We start from the raw sequence: 9,980 nt of genomic DNA, 5'->3' as shown, positions 1-9,980 counted from the left end.
AGTGGTATATTTACACGCGTGTGTAGAAACGTGACACACCATGCTACCTGGTTTAGTAAAAGAATAGATTTCTACGAAATGACTAAGTAATAATCATCCTAGCATGTTTTCCGGGCAGCTTGTGGTGTCAAACACCGTCAACATACTTTGACACTCCTAGAGTCTTGCCAAGCCCTCGATCGATACTCACGATTAAATCTGAATTCCTCTGCTTTCACTGTCAGAAGGCAAACCTATTTGAACAAAAAATGTTCATTTGACATTAAAGCAACTTCTCTTTAGACTGAAAAATAAATCAGAAAAGAAACTGAATTCATTTGTTACATTAAATAACGCCCAAGCAGATTACTTCTTGTCGTCTGCTACAAAGCACTTTGCCAGACTGTACACCAAGTAGCTTCCCCTTACCATCCCATAATGCCCTGCAATATTGGGCTGAGATGCACAGAGTAAATGGGATGGTGGTGTATTGTTTTGCATGACGCTGAAAGTTCCGAGGCAACTACACAGTTCTTTGAATCAATTTTGGATACATCGTATTTCGTTGCTGTCGAATATGGTGAATTTTGTGGCGATCTGAAAGACAGGGTTTACTTTCTAACCGCACACACCGAGAGGCAGCCATATTCAAATGAGTTTCTCCCAAAATGGCGACGACAACTTCGGTAAATGTCAGTCTGGATGATATAGATCTGTCAAGTCTGAGGGTAAGTATATTTATTGTTTAGAAAATTTGTTTGTGTGCTTCGAATTTGAATCTTTTTATCCCATTTCATGTTGTTAGTGGTATGAAGTGTCTGTTTCGTCATTTAATTTTAAAAGAAATTTTTACTTAAGCCTATTAGCTGTGGAGTGGTACTATCAAGCAATAACAAAGGCGGTCTCCGGTGATCTCACAGTTATAGAATTTACACATACATAAACTCAGTTTATAGAATGACCGCACTTTTTCATGTGTTAACGACGTTTTGTAAGACAGAGGTCGTGCAAACTGTATTTCACTAAAAGATCTTTTACTGTTCTGGAACTGTGGACGGCAGTGATTGTAATCATAGATCCTCTTTCCTATAAATTTCACAGACATGACACCTGCAGCGTTTTTAACAGTAATTCAGTCATTCTTTATTAAGATTCCTTTTATTCTTATCAATAAAACATGTTTTAAAGTGTCAGTGGTTACATCCTAATGCAATTTTATTTGAAAACCTGCCACAGGTGTTTGAAAAGTATTAAAAGACAAGAATAACATTCACATCCCAATATGTGTGCATAGACAGGCACTCTTGTTAAGCAAGACCAAGAACTAGCCTAAAATATTTCAAGCAAGATCTTTAGTTCTTATTGTCATGTGAAGACTTAAATTCACCATCAGCTTAGCATGTCTTCTGCTTTGTCTGTGGCTTCTTTTCTACATATATTTAAGGCATATAATAAACAGTGATTCTTCAATATATTTTTTTTCAAAAACATTATGTAATGTAAGGTCACTTAGAGTTTGAGCAGAGTGCACCGTCTGAAAAAGTTTATGATAGTGACCCATTGGACTGTTTAGTGTATTGCTACAAACACATCTATCTGTTTATTTTTGAGTGGGATAGGAAGTAATATTTTTGTCTCTGTTTTGTAGCTTTTGTCTTATCTTAAATCTGTTTAACATAATTTTGTATTTGTCTTTGAAGGACCCTGCTGGAATATTTGACCTTATAGAAGTAGTTGGCAATGGGACTTACGGGCAAGTTTACAAGGTAAGACAATACTGTTTTCCCAGAGCATTTAAGTAAGCCATCTGGAAGCTGTTGCGTATAAATTTGTGTTTGATTTTTTGGCATCGAATGGAAATGTGCAAAGATATAAGAGAATTCCAAATTATAATACCAAGTGGATCTGAAAACATGATTTTGGTGTCAGGAGTTTGAAACTATAAGAGGTTTTCTTATTACGCAAGACATCTCTCTTGAACCAGACATAAAGTTGTCTTGTTATCAGAGATACATAGCAGTTTTATGTGCATCTAAACATGCCATTCATAATTAAAACAGTTTCTTAGCACCAACAATCAGGTCACATTAATTTTAACATATGTACATTGATGCCTACATTTTTTTGTGACTGTTCATTAAGCCTCCCGGGGTCTAAAGGCCCCCAGTATTTTCAACCTGTTTCACCTTATAAATGGGAAACATTCGTTAGTAATTTAGTGACTGATATATCTGGAATTAATAGCTTCGTGGGGTGTCTTCTAAGATAAACAGATTTACCATACCACTATTCACTGTATTACAATAAGGAGACAGTACTAGCTCTTTCCATTCCTTTCTTTGTCTCAGGTATGAGTGGGTTTTTTTGTTTTTTTTAAGGTGCATAGAACTTACGTTTATCTGACAATGAAAATAATGCATCTAATCCAAAAGCTTTGAGTTCATGCTTATGAAGTGTTGCTTTAATAAAATGTGCTAGTGACATGGCAGGAAATTAAAACAAGTTTGTTTATTTTTTTTTTTTTTTTTTTTGCTCTGCTTCTTTTTCTTACTTTTTTAAACATTTTGTAAAGAGAGTATACAAATAGCTAAACAGGCAACACTATTTCTATCCGCCTTTCTTTGAAGATAGTGGCTGTGTGTAAGAATATGGGATATAGTTTTTCCTTTCTTGCCTTTTTGCACCATTGGTGAGAGGTCTGATATGAACCTAAAGTATTTTATGCAGAAAAGAAACAGATAAGTAATATTAAGTAATACAATAACAGATTGGTTCTTGAAGCCATGATATCATTTAAAATTAACATTTGTAGCTTTTATGATTTATCCATGTAATAGTTTTTTAATCTTCGGTATGAGATATTGGCTGACCAGAGCCGACAGCTGACATAGCATGTTTTCCCTATTAAAGTTATTGTCCCTTTATGTATAGAAAGGAAAACTAAGTATTTTTCAATCCAGCCCTGAAGTATTGGTCACTTTTTGCTGTGTAAGAAATAAAAAGATAAGAATGGTCATGCAACGCAGTAGTGAAGTGCAATTTTTGAAATACTGGTATTATCATTGGTGCTAGACATTTTTCCATAGTATTGACAAGGTCTTATTTAGATATTGATGATGGAGCCACATTTTTTTTTTCTAGTACACCTGTCCGGGTTTGTGTTGGTCCTATCCCTTACTCCAGTCAGTCCTTTGCAATTATTTGTAATATTTAACTCATTAAAAACCCATCTCTGTGAAAGAGTTCTTAGTAGGATACATAGTTTATTGTGACGGGTCATCGATAGTGAGTTTCCAAAAGCAGAAGTGCCTTTTGGATGCATCACACAACTGGTCATGGCTATTCATAGCGCTTGCGTCAATGCTTGCCATGCACAGAGGCAAATCTTAATAGAAGCGTCTGATGTCTTGAAGTACAACACTAGTAGAGCTTGTTTTATGACCTTGCCTGTCGAGCATTTAAACAGCTTTCTGAATTGATGCTATAAGTTCAAGAAGAAGAATGAAAATTATTTCCTTGCTAGTGAAAATAGCTGCATTTGTGTTAGAGTAGGATGGGATCTCTGCCTAATCATGTCTATAGGTCACACTGTGTGTATGTGTACTGTAATTAGAAGGTCTGTGGAAGCTGGAGGAAGAGATATTATGTGCTTTTAGCTCTTGAATTCAGTAACTAAACTTCGTTTTAGAAGTGCAATTACATTGTTTGGTTACTTATTCTGACATAGGTGTCAGTTCAACTTTTTGATAGGTTTATGAAGTGATCCAAGACTATGATAGTGGTAGTGGTAGTAATTATGGACTCCTGGTTTTGCATTCCCACTCCTTCTGCAAGTGGCTGCTATCAGCTTCAGATGAAACTGATATTGGAGTGAGTGAAACTTGAAGAGATGGGAGAAAGGGGATGGTCTGTGACTTTACAGAAAGATTGACACAAAATACCCATGTACAAATAGATGGTAGTTATATGTATGTGTGTAATTTTATTTCTTAAAATGAATTTTAAAAAGGTATTTGAGAGAAATTACGCTAAAAAGATTATTTGTCCAGGGATTACTTAAAACTTGTTTTAAAAATTCAGTAGGGTTCCTCACTAAGCTAATTAATAATAAACTTCATTAAGTTTTATTCCTCTGGACTGCACATTGAGGTGGAGTAGGAAGTGCAGGTTTGTTTGCTTACATACAAGCTTGGATATCTCACTGACTGCTGCAGTTCATTCATTAGCCCCTCCCCTCTGCCCCTATATAATGTGAACAAAATGTGTAATGCAGTAGGCTTTAAAGCAGTGGGTGCATGCACAGGCAATATTAAAACAGGACAGGTAAGAGGATTTTGTCAACCCACCTGACCTGCGACGCCTTATAACAGCAGTGCAACAGCACATGCATACAAATAACACCATCATCACTGCCATAACAACGTTGTTAACCATTCCATGACTGACCAGGAACAGTGTGTGGACCTATTGCCTTTACTACAGACACCAAAACTGATGAGGTGGGGGTGGCTCTTCTCTTATAGTGCAGAGTGAACAAAGTACCATGATTCCTTCCTCAGTGGCTAGAAGGATATATTTTAAATGGGCAGAATGGGGCACATTGCTGTTAAGGGGCTTGTCTTCTTGCTACATACACATGGGAGATCAAGAGGCTGTGTCAAGTACTTTATTTGGGTTTTCCTCAGTATGGAGATAGCATCTTGATCAGACTCCTTTTCTGTTGGTACTCAAAATGTGCCAATATTATATGCTGTTTATTTCCTTCTTTTTTAGGTAAATGTTTCAGCTAGTGTTTTCCTGTTGAAATTCTCCTGAAGTTTACAGTCACAATAAAGTGTAAGGGAGACAAGATGGTCTCTGGCATTTAGACCCTGAGTGTGACTGAAATTAGTAGTGCCAGAGGGGAATCAGAACACATTCAGGCAGCATCCACAAACGATGGCTTATTTGAAAGGAATATCCCCTGATACTTCATTATCCTTGACAGGAATGCTTTCAGTGGCTTTTCAGAAGCTTGTATAAATTTACCAGGTCAACACCACATTCAAGCCTTTGGCCACACTCGGTAAACTGAGAGCTCTAAATGAAGTGCTTTAGGGGTACGTTCTCACTATAAAAGTGGGAGTCTGCATGCAGCGCAGTGGGGCAGCTGCTGGGACTGGAGCTAATGAGCCACCAAGTTTGCCAATGACCGGGATGAGGGAGGGGGGCTGCAAGAGACCCCCAAACAAACAAGGTAGAGACCTTGGACCCTTGCTACTGGTTAGAATAGGTTAGAACCCAACCCTGTATTAGGGAGATGAAGGAAAGATGGGGAGGGGTGCAGTTTGGGATGGGGGAAGGGGAGCGGTGCAACCATGTGCAAGCATGCAGTTCCAAGCATGTGAGGTGTGCATTCCCAGCTCCTCTTCTCCAGTGCGCAATACTACAGTAAGGAGAGACAGCAAGGGAAGACTTGCTGGGCTGGGTGCTTGAGGTCAGCTGACCTTGCCTGCAGAAGTGACCTGCTCTTCGGACAGAGGAAGGAGGAGGTTGCATTCACTAGGCTGGCTTATTTTCCTGTGAGGGCGGTCGGTGATGTTTTTGCACAAGGACAATAAATTGGGGAAGGCGTTTAAGCACAAAGAATGAAAGAAATTTGGCAGAGTCCTGTAGGCTGCACACCTGCTTAGTTGCACATGTTTGTCACTGAGCTGGCATATGATACTGGCACTCGCAGGAGAGCATGGACAAAATTTGCAGTCTAAAGATACTCATTCTGCTAGTCTCTTAACCCTGTAACCCTGTCTCATTGGTTGTGTTTGTTGCATGTATGCGTGTGTGCAATCATGCACATGTAAGCATATGCTCTGCGCATGTTCTTTTGTAGAAAGTATAGTGAAAGGTGAGCAAATGGTGTGGTATTAATTGGTTTTGGTCTCTTCGTTCAGCTTGAGTAGTCAATATTGAAAATGAAGGGATGATCTTTGTGATTAGTTTGTAGCCTTTGTATAAAATTTAAAATTTATCATTCTTCTTGTTATATATCCGATGCTAACAAATGCATGCATGCACATTCTCTTCCCAAGTAGGTTAGATGTAAACATACACACATATATGTGCAAAATCTTTTTAATATCTTTTTTTATTTTTGATTCATCTCTTAAAAATCCCATGTGATGGGCATTCCTTTGGATTCTGGCAAAGATTTAGATGGGCTAAGCAGACAAGCACACTCACACCATTTGCTGCAGTCAGTACACATCGTTGGTGCCTTGTCTTAAGTACTGTGCCCAGGTAGGATGCACCCAGCATTTGTGAGAGTCTGGCTTTGCAGTCTGCAGTTCCCACAGCGGTCATGTTACACACAACTTTCCAGGCCTATTGCACTCATTTGTAGAACTGAAAGGCATGCGGCTCCATGGAACTAGTTTAGTTCAACATTCCATAAGCTTTCCTCTGTGCAGTGGGTTCATGCTGATTATTGGTATAGCTGGAAATTTGTGTGTAAACACTTCCCAAGGAATGATTGGTCACATTTGCAACATTTCTTAAGAAAGACAAAATACTGCATCACATAGTTTGGTTATGAAACACCATTTAGGTTGTTTTTTTTTCAGTTTTAGTTTTTCTTGATAAAATTGCTGTGATTATTGAGAGCAATATTATTGAAGAATGTTGTTGCACATCACTTATGTATATCTTGAGTATGGAGACAAAAATTAAATGAGAGAGTAGAAAATTAAATGTGTACTCTGAGATTTGGAAACTCCTTTTCCTTACACCACTTCCCTCATCTATTATAATTATATAATCTAATAACAATGATGATTGAGGGATTTTAAATCTTGTTTGGAAAGTTAGTGGTCCATTGACCCACTAGTATTTTGCACCGAAAAAGATGATAATAGGAAGGCTTCATAAGAGAGGCAAGGGGTTTTTTTTTAAATTTTTTGGCTAACCAGAAAGATGATGTTCAGAGATTTTTTTAAGGTTGTTATAACCTTAGAGGAGGATGTTGACCTAGGCAAGGGCAGCTTGTTAACAATGTTTGACAACCAATACAGACAAACCCAGAAGGGTAACTGGCACATGTGAAATAAAGGAGTTTGCAGGGCTTCAGAAGAAAAGAGGATTTTTCACCAGCCCTTCATTCAGTCTTGCCTTATACCCACTGTCCCTCAGCTCATCAGGAGAAAGTGCACATTCTGTTTTTTGCTGAGTTACTTCAGTTCTAGAGTACTTTTTTAAGAGCGCCAAGTACTCTCAGACCAAAGCTGACGAATAACAATTCAGAGGGAGAATGTATGTAAATGGTAGTTGTTAACAGTTCTCTATGCTTTCGTATAAGAGACATCATTGTTATCAGACCATTTATATTTGGGTGATTTATCTGCCCATTTTAATTTGCTGCCTTATGTAGCATGTACAGAGAGTAAAATAAAGTTTAATCTGTCTCTGAACTCCAGGGATAAATATTAAGGTGTAAATCTCAGAAGTGTCATTTGAAGTATCATAGCTAACAACCTAATTTTTTTAAAAACAGCGATATGGTACAGTTACATCATTTTTTATTTAAAGTGTGCATAATTGCTGCACAATAGCTTCTCTTCATAATGGCTGATATGATTGGGTGCTTCAAAAGTTGTCAAATTAAAGCAGCTGCTTTTTCAGATGTCATTTTCAAGTCATCCAGATTGATGTAAATAAAGGAAAGAAAGAATAGTATGAGTGGATTAAAGAACAGATAGACAATGGCTAAAAAGAAAAAAACACAAGGACACTACAGAAACTATCATTTTTTCTTGTGCAGTTTAATTCAAAAGTGTATGGTGCTGTTACTGATAGTGATGATAATTAAATAGTATTGCACATTTTTCAAGCCATTTTTGTCTTTTACAGGGCCGTCATACCAAAACAGGGCAGCTGGCTGCAATTAAGGTGATGACTGTCACAGAGGTGAGCATATTTCTGTGGATAGTTTTTATTCAGTGTTTTCCCTTGAAGTCCAGTTGAGTACTGAGAGTAGATAAGAAACCACTTTCTGTTTGTGCTTTCCTCCTCAATAGAAGCATCCTTTTGCAAGCACTGATTTCATTAACTCTGCAAATAATGCTTTAGGTCCGCGGTTCCCAAAGGGGGGGGGGGCGCAAAGGTGGTCATTTATTAAAAGTTTCTTATACTGGTATTAGGGAAATTAGCTTACATTGCTGGCTAAGGGGGGTGCACGGACGTACCTTTGTTCGTCAGGGGGGCGTCACATGTAAAAGGTTGCGAACCTCTGCTTTAGGTGGTAGGGATTATTTTTGGAAGGACAGAGGCAGTTGCAAGTTTTGGGTAGGGAGCTTGTCTGAAACTTTTGTAATTAGTGAACCCGCCTAGGAATAATTGATTTACTGTATTAAGGTTCTGCAAATGTTGACTTCCATTTTCTCTTTTTTTTTTTTTTTTTTTTAATGGTTGTGCTTGTGCCAATGATATAAAAGAATTGCTTTTTTTTCCTTTTTACATGTGTAGTTTGATGGTAGTAACTTAACTCATCTAATCTTTATTTTGGGTCTTTCAGGAGGAAGAGGAAGAGATAAAGCTTGAGATTAATGTGCTGAAAAAGGTATGGCAATAAATTATAACAACAAACATGCTGGTTCAAAAACATTTTTAATTTAATTGAGGAACAGATGCTGGTGATGGAGTAGCAAACGCCTGTTCATATTCCACATTGTCCTTACACATAATTGAAAAACTTAAGTAGCATGATGCATTTTGCTCTCCAGTTTAATACAATTTCCTGGAGACTTCATTAATGAGGTCATGACATGAAAAAGATTTCAAGGATGTAAGGTTACAGTGATTTTGTTTTTGAGTGCACAAATTCCTTACGAAAATGCTCTATGGTTCTTGACTACAAAATTTTCAAAACAATTAAGCCAAACTGCTGGCATTGTGTTATGTAAAGATTGAGTTAAAAGTTTGTTGTTTTTTTTTTTTAGGTATCCTTTTCCAATTTTATGTCGGCTAGCCTCACTCCACTAATAATTATATTACCTTTAGAAATTAGTATGAGAACAATATAGGTTTTGCTTGGGTACATATATAGCACATTATGCAGAGATGTGGTAAGTCAAATAATACTACACAGAAAATTCTCAGCTCAAAATAATGTTTCTGTGAGGATATCCAAACTTCATCTTGAATATCATTATTATAGTACAGTTTATCTTCTTGAAATGTTCTAAGCTAAGTCCAAGATACTTTGAGCCTTTGGTTGAAGCTTAATCCATTTCTGGCAGCTGTAGTAAATCACAATAATTTTGTCAGGAATGTTCTGAGTCATGCATACACTTTTTAGTCTAAACTGATAATTCATCCATTTTCTCAGCCAATGTTTGCAATCTTATAGACAAGCTGTAGACTTATACCTTTCCTTATTTTAGCCACTGAAGGTTTAAACTACTGTTTTGAAGTACCAGTATGCACCACAAGGTTTTGATGGTGGTTGGGGGGAAGGGGTGCAGGAAGAGAGAGAATAAGAAGACAGTAGGCGTGCATCCTGTGAAGAGGTGCAAATGAGCAATATTTACAGAGAGAGGAGGTGACTGTGTAAGGGTGATAAAGTGTTTAAGGTATGGTGCGAACTTGTTTGTTAAAGAGGTATGTGCAACAGAGAGAGGCAAGCTCCCAGCAGCTGTGTGGGTGTGCAACTTTCTGAGAAGGTTTTTGTGTTGAGGAATCTCATTAGTCTTCTTCCTGCATAGATTATGACCAAACATACTAGGAAAATTGATGAGGATGTCCTGGCCTTTGGTTAGCCTCAAAATTAGGAGATAATGCAGAGTATTAGTTCCCTGATTTAATTTTTACTGTGTTTCTGATGCAATATAGAATGATGCTGGTAACATTATCATGGTGATATTTAAGTGCTTTTGGTAGTTTTATCTTTATGTGGAAATGGAAACAAATATCTTAGCCCACTTTCTTCATTCGTAAACTATCAGTGGAAATGGAAAAGATTTCTTTAGCAT

General features: G+C 37.5%; 1 protein-coding gene across 3 annotated transcripts in view; it reads left to right on the top strand.

Annotated features, from left to right (window-relative positions):
• Positions 1-418: 418 nt before the first annotated feature.
• LOC112555201 (serine/threonine-protein kinase mig-15-like) overlaps positions 419-9,980 on the top strand; it is a 104,414-nt gene continuing 94,852 nt past the window's right edge. For all 3 annotated transcript variants that reach the window (XM_025223486.1, XM_025223487.1, XM_025223485.1), the window contains exons 1-4: positions 419-707; positions 1,680-1,745; positions 7,861-7,917; positions 8,525-8,569. In XM_025223486.1, the coding sequence (XP_025079271.1) occupies positions 648-707; positions 1,680-1,745; positions 7,861-7,917; positions 8,525-8,569 (228 nt within the window). In that variant the 5' untranslated portion in view covers positions 419-647. The remainder of the gene's footprint in view (positions 708-1,679; positions 1,746-7,860; positions 7,918-8,524; positions 8,570-9,980) is intronic.

The sequence above is a fragment of the Pomacea canaliculata genome, linkage group LG14, assembly GCF_003073045.1.
Source record: "Pomacea canaliculata isolate SZHN2017 linkage group LG14, ASM307304v1, whole genome shotgun sequence".
NCBI classification, from domain to species: domain Eukaryota; kingdom Metazoa; phylum Mollusca; class Gastropoda; order Architaenioglossa; family Ampullariidae; genus Pomacea; species Pomacea canaliculata.
This window is presented reverse-complemented; position numbering and strand designations above follow the sequence as displayed.